The 13,725-nt window shown below is 43.4% G+C and overlaps 1 protein-coding gene across 12 annotated transcripts in view; it reads left to right on the top strand.

The window, feature by feature from the left end:
* LOC139642162 (sickle tail protein homolog) overlaps nt 1-13,725 on the top strand; it is a 111,503-nt gene that overhangs the window by 71,040 nt on the left and 26,738 nt on the right. For all 12 annotated transcript variants that reach the window (XM_071516912.1, XM_071516908.1, XM_071516913.1 and 9 more), the window contains one exon: nt 10,832-11,027. In XM_071516912.1, the coding sequence (XP_071373013.1) occupies nt 10,832-11,027 (196 nt within the window). The remainder of the gene's footprint in view (nt 1-10,831; nt 11,028-13,725) is intronic.

Raw genomic sequence — 13,725 nt, 5'->3', positions numbered from 1 at the left:
TGTCACTCGGCAACTCTGGTATTGTAGAAAATGACTCAGTAAGAATCCTCAGTTGTATTTATCACTTTGTTGGGTCATTCATGTCCGCTCAACTTGTAGATAATTGCTATTTTTCCAACAACACTTGAAGGAAGCAGTAAGTTACAGGCACACTGAGATCCTCATTTCCATCATTTGTGATTGACATCAGACTCACTTGATAAAACTTTGCAAATTAACTGACTTGATGAGCAGCTAAGACATGGATGAGAGAAAAGTTCATACAAAAACTATATTAATAATAATAATAATGATAATGTTTATTTGTACAGCACCTTTCATACACAACATGCAGCTCAAAGTGCTTTACATCAACAGAAGGCAAACAAAAAATATGAAAGAACAAGCAAAATACATTACATTAAAAGAAAGATAAGAATATACAAATAAAAGAAAATAGACAAAGTGAAACAGTTGAAATATATTATCATCCATCAGGGTGATGAAATGCAAATGTGATGTTCTGTTGATGCTTCAAATCCCTCACCTGCAGTGTGCGATAGAAGTGTAAGAACAAGGAGTGTCAAATGATGTGTGTCAAAAATCGCATCCAGTGCATTTATGATACTGCAACAGGTAACTTACTGTGTGAAATTATTGCTTTCAATTCACAGAGGTTTACTGTATTTATTTAAGTTACACAAGTACACTGTATCCTGTCTTACTCTGTAGCCAGTCACATTCCATCATTATTTTTGATGGATTTCAATTACTGACGTAACTGTCAATGTTTTGATATATTGACAGTGAGATTCCAAGCTTTATGACCCCCAGAATCAAATGGAGAGCAAGCAAGAGGGGCGTTTCCCCTTGTTTTTTCTATCTGCACCTTCGCTGTGCAAGTCTTTGCATGCAGCCTGACATCTGGACTCCACCTTGGGCCAAAGGTAACCTCACTTCAAAAGGCAAGGCAGAGACAGAGGCACACAGGATGATTTCACTACAGACAGGGCCAGCTCCAAGCATCTGGTTCTGTTGATCAAAACCTATTTTGATCTTCTATGCGTTATTTCCAGGGGGGCTCATCTCAGAAAAGGAAAAGAAACACACGGCAGCAACTTGGCATACAGTCTGCAGAGTTGCTTTACTAAATTATGGTCAAAACACATTCTTGACCGATAGGGCAAGAGTACAGGCTTTTCTTTTCTCCCTCAAAAAAAAGATGACATAGATGATGGGGAACACCTGGAAAATGAGTAAGTATAGTGTGGGAAAGTATATATTTCAAGTGTCAGTAGTTAATGGAACCAGTGATAAACAACTGTACTTGACAGAAGTGGAGCATGTGTTGCAATTTATCATCGCAATTCATAGTCAGGTTGATATCATAGTCTATCTCATCTATGGGCCAAGATTGACATGTACAAGGATTCACCTTATATCCATTCTTACTGACAACTCACTCCATGCAGTATTTTTGTGTAGTTTGCTCAGCGTGTTTAGGGTTGCAAAATTCCGGGAATTTTCAAAGTTGGAAACTTTCCATGGGAATTAACGGGAATTTATGGGAATTAACGGGAATTTATGGGAATAAACGGGAATAAACCAGGAATTTACTAAATTGAAGGTATGCTCTTAATAGGGAACTTAAATATAGTTGGGGAAAATATATTTTAGCATAATCCTGACTAAAACAACCAGATATCATGCAAGTACAGTTGAATATCTATGCTATTCCTCAATCACATGCACATAGCACACTGCTTACTGCAGGGCTATTGAGACCACGCCCCCTACATGCAACTCAACATTCATGTTTTTGTTCTTCAATGAAAGAATTGATTGTTCAATAAAATATTTAACACTTGATAAAGTTCTACTTACAAATAAATCTGTTTTAATTGTATTATTTTGGATGGATGTCTGCTTATAACAAAACAAATATTTAGGCTTGGATATGATACCTTTCCATTAAATTACCCTCAATTCCCAGTTAATTCCCAGTTAATTCCCATAAATTCCCATAAATTCCCATAATTCCCATGGAAAGTTTCCAATTTGGAATATTTCCAAAATTCCCCAGCTTAACTTCCCATGGAAATTTACCGGAAACTTTCCGGAAATTTACCGGAAATTTTCCACCCCTTTGCAACCCTAAGCGTGTTGCCTTGCTAGCTAATAAAACAAGTCAGTCATGAGCCTGAAGCTCATCGCGGGGAAAGCGTTGGGGTGATTTAGCGCCTTAAGCCTCAACGGCTGCCGTTGTTTGTTACAGTGAGAGTTGGAGTTTCACGACTTATCACATACTGAGTCATCTCTGAGCTGGCACTGGAACTGAGAGGTCAGGACTGTGTGTGTGTGTGTACATGCATGTGTGCATGTGTGGGAGCATGCATGCTGGGAGCAGTATTTCTTTATGCATATCACAGAGGTCAAAAACAGGTCAGCACTTGGGAGTCACCAGTGCATGAGGAGGACATTGCATGTCACCAACAGCCAGAGAGAAAAGAAAAGATAGAGATTTGGATGATAGATTAGCACAGAAAGGAGCAGTAATTTAACTTGCAGGCATCAATCAAGCTGCAGCTGACAGACCGACTCCTCTGTGTTTACATGACAATGATGTCTAGGAGATGAGGGTGCAGACGTGCTCAGGCAATGTAGGAACGCTGGATTAAGTTCTGTCAGACTTAATGCCAAGTTCAGTTTATTACTAATTGTATTAGATCCTGTGCACACGCAGGCACAGACAAACTACTCTCCTCTGGGAGATAGGGTATAATGCAGCTTAGACAGAGTGGAAGAGTGTATGTGGTCCTTGGTGACTTGTTAATTAGGCATGAGTAGCACAGTCATTATCAGGGCCGGTTTCATGGGGCCGGAAGCAGACTCCACACTTACCAAAATACTCTGTGATTTAAAACCAGTCAGGACTTTCAATTCATTGTTCGTGAATAAAGGCAGAAAAGAGCAGAATGTAGCTCAGCTTTGGAACTACTGGAGTTATCCAGTAATGCAGATAAGCTCCTTTGATCATATTAAAATATGTGCGGGTTTATGTGTGTGTAAGACCAGGTAGAGGATGCAGGACTCCAGTTCCTCTGGAGAGAAGAAGGCCCTCTTTGTCTTTGCGACCACAGGCTCGGAGCCATGCACACATCCACACTTTCTCAGATATACACCCTGAGAGGCTCAAATTAGATGTGGAAGGGCCATTCTTTTACCGCTGGATAGACACTCTCTGGAGACGGACGAGGTTCATGTGAGGACGTGTCAAATAAATGGCTTGTCCTAGATGTGAGCATGGCTTTGTCCACTCCGTGCGAGTGTACGTCTGTATGGATGGGTGCACACTTTGTGTTTCAGTATGGATGAATCCACTGTGTGTTTGTGTGTGTGTGTGTGTGTGTGTGTGTGTGTGTGGATTGCAGGATTGCAGGATTGCCCGAAGTGTGAAGAGCCCTAAAAGCTGTCTCACTCAGGGAGCAGAGATATTAAAGAGCAAGTCTGGACAGGTCATGCTTATACAGCCCTGTCAGCAAATAGTTTGCATGTATTTGTTTTGAGAGAGAAAAACAGAAAGATAGAGGGAGAAAGAGACAGAGAGAGACGCTTTATGTATGCATGCAAGACTAGTAAGTGATCTGCCAGCCTTGCTAAGTCTGGACCTGTAGTCTTACATACGGCCTTACTTGCACGGCAGATACCACAACACAGCACCTTGTAAATGAAACAGTGCCATACATGTCATTAACAAAAAATTTGCACTTCCTCGCATGATTCCAACTTCCATTCATCTTAAAATTGGCTTGAAAACCAGGCTAAGCAGAGTACTACAGAGTTGGTATTTGTAGTGGTATTGGAATTTGTATGCTCGCATTTATGTTAGAAGAGTGTGTCCTTGCATTAGGGTGTGTCTTTGTGTGTGGGAGGGTATGGGGGTGTGTGTGTGTGTGTGTGCGTGTGTGTGTTCCCTGCCATAGCATGCTGAGTATATCTTGAGAAGGTTTCAGGCTCCCTGAGGGCGGAGCAGAGGGTCTTATCTCCCCTGGACACAAGTGTCATCTTTCTGTCTTCAGCTGCAGCCTCAGGACAGTGAGATGGAGGCTGAGATTGGACATGGGGATTAGTATCGAAGCTGTTATTTTAAGATAAAATAAACTTTTTAGTGTGGTATGGAAGCTTCATGGACAATAGTCTTTCCGACGTTTTTGTGGCTAGTTTTTTTTTTTTTTGGTCAAATACTGTTGGAATAGTGTGTGAGTGAGAAATTACATTTGAATGTCATGATTTGTGCAGATTCTCTCTTTCTCTCTCACGCAGTCTTTCTCTCACACACAACCACACACAATGGCGCACGGATGCGAAACACTCACATACGAAGACTAACTATTTCCTCTGCTGTCATCCTGGCGATTGTGTGAGTTTGTGGTGTGCTGTTGGAGGGAGGTGGGGGGAGGGAGGGGGGAGGTTGTCATCCGCTGTTGGGGTAGAGCAGAAGGGAAGAGAGCAGGACAGGACAGGACAGGACAGAGGGGTGCTGCACAGAGCAAGAGCTGCAAGGGCTGAAATAACACCGGAGGAAGAGAGAGCCTGTTTCCCCCAGACCAGGGAGTTTCCAGTCTCACATGGAAGTCAGTGGTGGAAGGAGATAGACGCTGGTCTGATATGGTAAATACTACATTCATGTTGTTTTTGATCATCTAGAACAGGATTGTTGCTTAATATGTTTTTGGTAGTTAGATAGTATAATTCAGTGCAGCTAAATGATGTGTATATTCTCAAGTGCTACCAAAACGATTCCGCTTTTGCAACTTGCATGGCAAAAACAGCTGAGGATGGCTATCAGTTGTTAGACTGACATATCTGATGGTTACGCAAAGTTGGCTTTTGTAACCTCTCTCATTCAGGGTAGGGGGCGATGTCTGCTGATGATAACTGTGACTAACTCATGTATGCATGAGTGGATCAAATCAATTGGACGGTGCGACTCAGTTGTTTAAAATTTCAGAAGTGGCGGAAGAGATAGTCATCTTGCCTCTCTGCACAGGGTCAACAGACATAGCATTGTCTCTGATTCTGCACTTCGTCTGCAATCTGAATGTCCTGCTTTTAGATCAGCTTGACTTTATTTTCTCGATTTGTTTTATGAGATAATAATAGTTTTGGTTATTGTTTTGTCCATACATTTCTAGCGTGACAATTTGATTAAAAAAATGTAGATGGGGGGTGTTGAATTGTCACAGTTTCTCAAACCCAATGTCTCAGTCAGTAGCCAATAGCACACATCTTCATAACACACTAGATCAGCTTTGACTGTGGATACTATAAAGTCAACTCCTGTTAACAGACCAATTAACAAGCGGGTCTGGCCCATCTCTGAAAGGTCATATGAGGATTTGGATGGAGGGATTAGAAGAGGAATGCATCAGAGAGGAGGGAGGGAGAGAGGGATGTGGTAGCATTGAATGGGAATGGATGACAGGGGGATTTTGGTATAATGTCATTAAGGCTGGGGGAGACAATGGATGATGGTCTGCCCACAGACGGCACACTGACTGGCCACTGACTGGCTGATTGACAGGGACTTTAAGCTTCAGCGTTGTGCAGAACTACAATGGCGCTGAGTTTTAGACACACAGGTGTTTTTTATAAACTCCAGCAGTTTTTTATGACCAAGTTGTTGAAGTTTAATTAATTTGACAAAACTACATTGCATATTTTACTCATTTAGGGTGACTTACAATGAGCAGGCCAGACATTAAGGGTTCAGTGTCTTGCTAAAAGACACTTCAAGAGGACAAATGGCTGTTGATGAACAGACTTTGGCTATTGTGGGGATTGAACCTGTCACCCTTCAGGCACAGAACATTCTCTCAAGACTACAACCAGAAGAAAAACAAGGATTTTATCTGCATCTTACTCAAAACCCAGTCACCACATGAACTTTGTCAGACTCTATGTGGAATGATGCGTCAGGATGAGACATAAGTAAGGGGTTAAGAGACAGTAGACCCAGCGTCTTCTGTTGTGTGTGTTTGCCATACAGATCAGGCCAGGTAATTACAGTCAGCTCTATTTCCTCTCTCCAGAGACCTGGCCAAATTAGCATCTTAAGTGGAAAGCCGTGCTCACATCGCCAGAGTTTGTGTTTAAAGCCACACAGGCTTCCACCTCTACTCTGAGGTTTACATTCTTTCACGTCCGGAAAGACAATATAGTCTGAATGGGGGGAACTTGTTTCTCTGGTTACCTGTGTGTGTTCACTCTGTTAGTGTACATAAAGGATAATGAATGAATGCATGCTATTGTAGTTGGACCCTGAGTGTCTGTTGCAGATACATATCAAATGCATAAAAACTATCATTAGGGCTTGTTAAAGCTCCCTGGTATGACTTGTGAAACTTGCAGTATAGCAATGCAAATAACAATTGTGATAAAAAATTTTCATAGCTCTTCGAAATTCTGTAGCCCAAAGGTGAGCGAGTACAACATGATGACGGAGATACCTGCAGTCAGAACCGATCCTTTTTTTCAAGGTTAACGCCAGCCTATGTCACGAGAAAGGCATTAAAACCTTTGTTGATTATGTAAAGAAATAGGCACCAATCAGTGTGCTGTGTGTAGGCTGGCAGCGTCTGGTACATAACGCTCTGGCAGCAGGCGAGGCCATGTCTATACCCAGTCTCTATGTCTGACACAGCAAGCTCCTGATGGGAGCTGCCATTATTCTTAACCATCGTAATTTAGTTTAATCGCCCCATCTCGGCTCCACGTCAGCCTGTCTGTCAGGAGCTAAGACAGGGGGCCGCATGATATAATGTAATTTGTTCTGCAATGTGAAATCCCGCAACTTTGTCTCTTCATTTTGAAATGGCACTGTAAAGTTCAAGTCAGGCTGCTGATATCAAAGATCTGAAAAACACACACATACACGCACAATCAGAGGTACACTCAGAGGTGCAGCGAGAGGCGAATCGTTTCGGTTGTACTTGACAATATATGTAGCATTTAGCAGCACTAAACTATAGAATTTGAGTATTGCATATATTTGGAGGTGCAGGGTGGGTATGCAGGCATACGAATGAGGCAGACACACACACACACACACACACACAGACCTGACATTTCTTTCTGATGACAGCATATGTCAGACCACTGTTGCATAAATGTTTTCAGGGTGCAGGTCAGATTTTCTGGAACAATGACCTGACTCACTCACTCACTCACTGTCAATCTTTGTATCTCTCCCTCTCACAGACACACACATACACAACACACATCGACTGCACACATAGACCTTCACACATTCTGAACTATTTTCATCTTCCCCTATTCTCTCTGCAAGCAGCGTTGTATGCTGAACCATAGCGTCACCACATTACATTACACTTGACATCCATTTATTCAAAGCTGCCGCAAGCAACACTAAAGACAATTATAAGTTGTAAGATAACACCTTTGTTTGTGAGTTAGCGCCCAATGGCCCGGGGAAACATTTTGTCGGATACTGCAACAGAACAATAGAGTTTGATATCAACATCACACGTCATGAGCATTGAGATGAGTCATATTCCATTGACTCATTTCTACTCTACTGCACTGGCACTGTAGTCAATGTAACAGATACACACACTCCTGGTAATGTACAATATCAAATACTGCATTAATTATGTTGTTTGGTTTTTGAATGATTTCTAAATAGTATTTGACCCAAGTCTGATAATAATCCATCAGCACAGATAAACCACCATGATTATACTTGACCTTTTTCTGACTTCTTAGACGTTTTCTAGACCTTTTTTTCCAGACATGTTCCTTCCCAAGGGACTATTCCATGACCTTATGTAACTTGTCACATCTCTCTCTATGTGCTTGCATCGGTGTCTCGATTTCACATCCATCATACCTGTCAGAGAGTAAATGTGGTGTACAGAGGGACTCGTCGCTGAAAAAGCAGAATCTGAGGTTCTGCGGTCAGGGTTTTGACTGAAGCGGGGGAAACCGGTGGTGTGGAATGTAGGTGCGAGCGGGTTGAAGCGCATCGGAGCAGGTTTTACAGTGCTAATCAGCGGTTGCGCTGTGGTTTTTACATCTGGAGCCTAAAGCGGGAAGTGGTTAGTTGGGGCAGGAAGTGGCTTTTGATGTGAGGAGTGTCGGCGGTATCACATGCAGTGGCTGCCAGAACGATGGTCTGTGTGTGTGTGTGTGTGTGTGTGTGTGCGTGTGCGTGCGTGTGCGTGTGCGTGTGCGTGTGCGTGTGCATGAAAGAGATAGACGGAGAGAGAGAGGAACTGAACTAAACAGTTGACCTTTGGAGGGGACACCTCATTTGTCAGGTCTGGACTGGTGTGTAGTGTCATAACTTAATTACCCCTTTTCCACAGGGAGACAGAAGGTCTCATTTGCAATTTCCTCCACTGTTACATCCGACTGCGCTTGCTTTTTACTATCTTTTCCTTCTCTTGCAATTCTTCTCCAGCTGTCATGTAATATCCATCAGAAAGTTTTCCTGGTATCCGGGGGGGGGAGTTAGGGGGTGTTATGCAGCCGGACCACGCTGGCTTAATCGCGCCCCTGTAAGTAGAGAGGATGCCCGAGTGATTGAAGATTCACAAGGTTTACATAGTAGCATGAGAAGGTAGAGGCTGGACCTGCAGCGTGGGAGGGATGTTTGGACCCGCCGCAATTCAATGTGCTTATAAATCATTCAAAGTTCAGATTAAATTTCCCAACACATGTCTGGTTTCGGGTGGCATGTCGACTCCATGTGACCCTCCGCGCTAAAAGGTGACCGACTGTCATCGTGTAGTAACAGTGTGTGTATAGGTGTTTTAAAAAAAATCCCTGGATGCCACGGCCTAAAGCGCATTTTAATGGAATTAGAGTGGCGGTTCGAGTGATGACTCAGCGGTTTTTGGCTGCTGTGTCAGGTCGCTCTGAAGGTGAGGCGTATCAAACACTCACACACCATGACTCAGCAAATATCACTTACATGGCGATGATGAGAATGCTGATGATTAGAGGGCCGCTTTATTGTAAAAATAGGCAGATCGTATTTCAGCGACGCTCGAGCCACAGAGAATGAATGTGGTGCCTCACAAGAAACAATGATTGAATAGTGGAGGATGTCCACATCAGCACTTACTGAAACAAGATAGGCTCATGGGAAGCCGTTAATTGAGGTCTTATTGTCTATTACTAACACCTAAATATGATCAGTGGTTTGATTATCTTTGTAGCCTCTTTCCTGTTTTACTCTGCTCTGATCTGTTCACGTTGATTTGTTTCCATGGTTCCTCTGTTTTGTTTGATGACATTCCTGTTTTCATCTCTCCCTCCCACTGGCATTTCTTGCCCCTGTGTTTTTCATTTTCCCCTTCTCTCCTCTCCTCCGTCAGTCTTTACAGGGCATGCTCTCCTCCCTTCATTCTGAGCTTGACATTCAGAGGTACTTGATGAAAATCCAATTGCCCCACAGAGTTAGTCAGCCTTTTATCTTATCTGCATCATGCCTCTGTGTGTGTGTGTGTGTGTGTGTGTGTGTGTGGCTGTGTGTGTGAGGTTAGTTTGCATCCCCACTAACATCTGTTGTGTGACCGTGTTCCCACCTCTGCTGCCCCCTGCCTCTCAGCATCTGCCCTGGGTTCGCCTGCCAAGCGCGCTTCGCTGCCAAGCTAAACCAGCTTAGGGCCTGAAAAGCTCCCACAACTGTCAGCCACACTCAACGCAAAATGGCTAAATTCTTTATTTGTGCGTGTGTGTGTGTGACTGTGACAGTGTACAGCAGCGTGTGCATGTTGTGTGCCCAAGATAACCTAGCGGACCTGGCCTTGTGTCCGCAGCTCCATTAGCTCTATGGCCCTAGACTGCTGCCAGGCCAGAAGAGCATTTCATAAAGAGCCCTGTGTTCATTGACCCCACAGTTTCAGTCCCTCTTCGTCCCTGTAGTGCAGATCACTTTACAGCGCCGCACAATGGGCTCAATGGGCTCCGTAGCTTTGTCACGCATTGCCTGGCCACATCCCTCCTCTAGCCATGGCTTTAGCTTGTCACGTCCAGAAAGCTCTGATTACAAAGTAACAAACTCCCATCTTCAAGTTTTGATGATGCGATGCCCGATCCTTGATCAGCGGTTAAAAGGAAATTCTCCTCTCCTAATACCCACGTTTTAGGTTTCTGTTTGATCTCCTGCAAAGTGTGATTTAATGCGGGTTGTGATGTTTTGAACTGTTGGAATATTTCTTCTCTCTCCTACTGTTTGTATCATTTGAGACTACCCCGCTCGTGTCGTGTGGGTGCATATGAAATTTAAAAGTTAAGACTCCTTTGATATGATTAGAGGTTTGCTTATGCTTGATAACTTTCAACGCTGCGATGTGCTTGTGGGATAGCACTGAGCAGCGGTAGATGTGTGAGCATGTCTTCTTCAGCGACATACAGTATTAATACTGCTTTGCACATTTGCATGACTGGAGTTGTTTGGCATACTTAGGTGCTGTGCTGGAGTCAAGCCCCAAAGTCGACATCAAAGGTGCTTGATGCCAGCTTGCCAAAGAATGTAGTGTCTCATAACAGTCTTGACATTCTCCGGGCGGCAGATGTTATTTTAGAACTCAAACCCACCAAATGCATGATGATCTTGAAAATTGTGTTTTGACACTGTGTTTTCTCACTGGAAAATGATTGTGTAACACTATTAAAAACTTTGTTGTGTCACTTACTTTGAGGCTTTATTTGTAATAAATCACTTTTAATGTACTGCACTGTATCATTACTCTGTCACGACAGTGTCCACAGTCTCTGGCTTACCGTATTATATGTTTACATGTCGCCCCCCCCCCCCTTCCAGAGCAGAAGCCCGAAGCACGGCCCCAGCTCCCAGCCCGGCGTCGGCGACCAGGTCGACCACCTCTCCCTGGCCTCCCTAGAGTCGCTGGACACCATGTCCGAGGCCGACGCGCCCACAGCCTTCACCCGCGGCAGCCGGGTTCGTGCCAGCCTGCCGGTGGTGCGATCCACCAATCAGACGAAGGACCGCTCGCTAGGTACGCTTTGTGATATTTGTTTGGGGTCGTTCTCAATTCACTCAATGCAGGACATGGGTTTGTTTCCGGTGCCGGTACAGAGGAGCAATTCTTTGGCTTTGAAAGAATACTTGTGCATTTATGTTCAGTCCACTGTCTTACAGTTTGTCTTGTCTGCACTGAATGTGAGGTCTTGTTACCTGTTTTCCAGCACCTACTATGTCAATCCTGTTTTGTGTAACTGTCTTGTAATGTGCCAGCAACAATTAACCCAGTCAAGCTGCTTGTGCACCCGTTATGTGACTAAAAGCGATTCCGTCTCTCACTCAAAATCCCCAAACTGGAAACATTTTGCCATAGATAGCTTCTTATATCCAGTCTATTAAGAAATTATTGTGAATAAAGGCTCCATCAGTCAGTTGTATCTTCAGTTGACTTTTTGATTTGATTGAGCTGTAAGTGAATAGACCTTAATCCTGCTCAATAACCTCCCTACTGCAGCTGAATTAGCACAAACTTGGCACAAACTGAAAACTCTCTAAAATAACAGAACAACCCAATGATCTCACTGCGTTTCACCTTGACAGCCCGAGCCTTTTCCTCTCGCTCCATCTATCTTTCCCTCTCTTCCCTCCCTCTCTCTTTTCTTCCCCTCCTGCTTCCTCCTCGGCTCAGAGCTTAGTTTTAATTAGAATTCATTTCCTCTGTACTGAAAGATTAGAGAACCCATCCATAATATGCCATCGTGTTATTGACAGGATTAGAAATGGGTCGTCTTATCAATGTACGTGGCGCTTCATTTGCATCCATATGCAGAGGCGCGGTTAGTTGTGCAGAATTAGCTTGCTGCATTAGGGTGAGAGTGTCGACAAGAGTGTCAGAAGTCTCCAAACAAAGTGTAGTTGCTGTAGTTTTCTGGGATGCAGTCTTCAAGGTGGCTCATAACTAAACAAGGCGTCTTTTGCTGAATAATTGCAGAACACTTATTTTTAGTCCCGGTGAGAGTGTCTGCGTCTGAGCGGCACACCTATTTGACCAAAGTGAAAATGAATGAAACCGCAGGGTGTCATTTTCTACGCCGCTCTGTGCCAAAAGAGCCTCTTGCTTTGCTTGAGAAGCAGAAATGCAGAACTTGTATACAGACGCTTTCGAGAATACGCTTTAGCACACACACTCGCGCACACACACACACACACACACACACATACTCTCCCCCTCTCTCTCTCTCGCTCTCTTTTTCTCTCTCATGCACACGAGCACACACATAGTCACATGGATCAGGAGAAAGCGTTAGGACAGCGGGGGGTTATGGTGTGATGAAGGGGGAGGAGAAAAAAGGGGCACCACTTAGCCACAGTGTCCCTCCCATACACACACACACACATTCTCTGTCACTCTCTCTCTCTCTCTCTCTCTCTCTCACACGCTCACACACACGCTCACACACACACACACACGCTTAGTTTTGTCCCAAAGGACATTTGGTGCTTCCTAGTATCCTTTGCTTGTACTGTAGAAGTTGTAGTGTGGTTCCAGAGCATCTTAGGACTCAGCAGAAAACAGGAAATACTTTAAACCCTTAATGTGAGTATCAGTTTTATTCTAGAGCATGACTTTTTTGTACGGTATTATATTTCAAAGCATATACTCTGTGGTTGTAACATAGTATTTTGTCGCTTCTTAAACTCAGTGATTCAATTAACATTGAATAACAGAAAGAGGGTTGAAAATAAGATGATATTCTTCATGGTTGTGCTCAGTTAAACTTTTGTGGATCGTTGCAGACTTGGAGATCTGTTGTAAAGCTTAGAGACTCTGCTGTGCTGTGCCCATTTGGTCAGGAAACCCACTGGCCATTTGTTTCCAATTTTGAGGGAAACCAGGCAGTCAGGATTGTAACGTGACTCCATGTTAGAACTTAGCCATTCAGCTTTGTTGTAGCTAATAAAACTGAATTTAAAGAATTCAAATCTTCATAATGCATGTATGATCAATGGCGCTTTGTCATCAAACACCCCCGCTTCAGGCGCTGACATCTGGATGAAAACTAGCCAACTGTTAACATAACAGCTCGCTAGGGAAAGATGAAGTTATTCTGCAAATGGGCACTTTGTTAAGTTATTACAATCCAGAAACCCAGACAGACCAGAGTGCTATGGATCGACTCAGCAATTTTATTTCCTGTATTTGCCCTCTCTCTGTCTCACTCTGTCTCATGGAGCATGTAGGATCTTGTATAATATTTCACTGACATCTGGTAGCTTTTACTGGCTCAGTCCTTTTATGGGGTTACACCAAGTAAAACCATACCTCCTTTGCTTAAAGCCAACTACTTTCAGTGCACTCGATAGATGTAAAAGTGACATTGAAATGACTGATTTATATCACAGCAACTCTGCTGTCTCAAAGTGATTTTAGTGCAATTCTCATGAAATGTGATACCATTCAATTAGAAAAGGAAAAGCGTTTTTAACTGTTAGGTTCTTTTCATTAAACCTGTATTGTTGCTACAGGTTTAATACTACAGAAATCATTGTTGTATTGTTTGGAGTAATGAATCCCAGGACAGAAGTTGCATGCATTCTGCTTATCCCTGCCATTGTTTATACAAGTGTGGTGTGGGCGTGTCCATATATTTAGTATAGAGACATCTGTTTTGTTGAAGCACAGTACAGAAGCCACACCCAGAGTTCAGAGGTTCAGGCTTTTGGTCTCTTTG

Source organism: Centroberyx affinis, unplaced genomic scaffold, assembly GCF_046629955.1.
Source record: "Centroberyx affinis isolate AG114_WGS23_722 - 3 ecotype Tasmania unplaced genomic scaffold, CSIRO-AGI_Caff_v1 ptg000436l_1, whole genome shotgun sequence".
NCBI lineage: Eukaryota > Metazoa > Chordata > Actinopteri > Beryciformes > Berycidae > Centroberyx > Centroberyx affinis.
The sequence above is the reverse complement of the archived record's forward strand: the minus strand, read 5'-3'. Positions and strand labels throughout refer to the sequence as shown.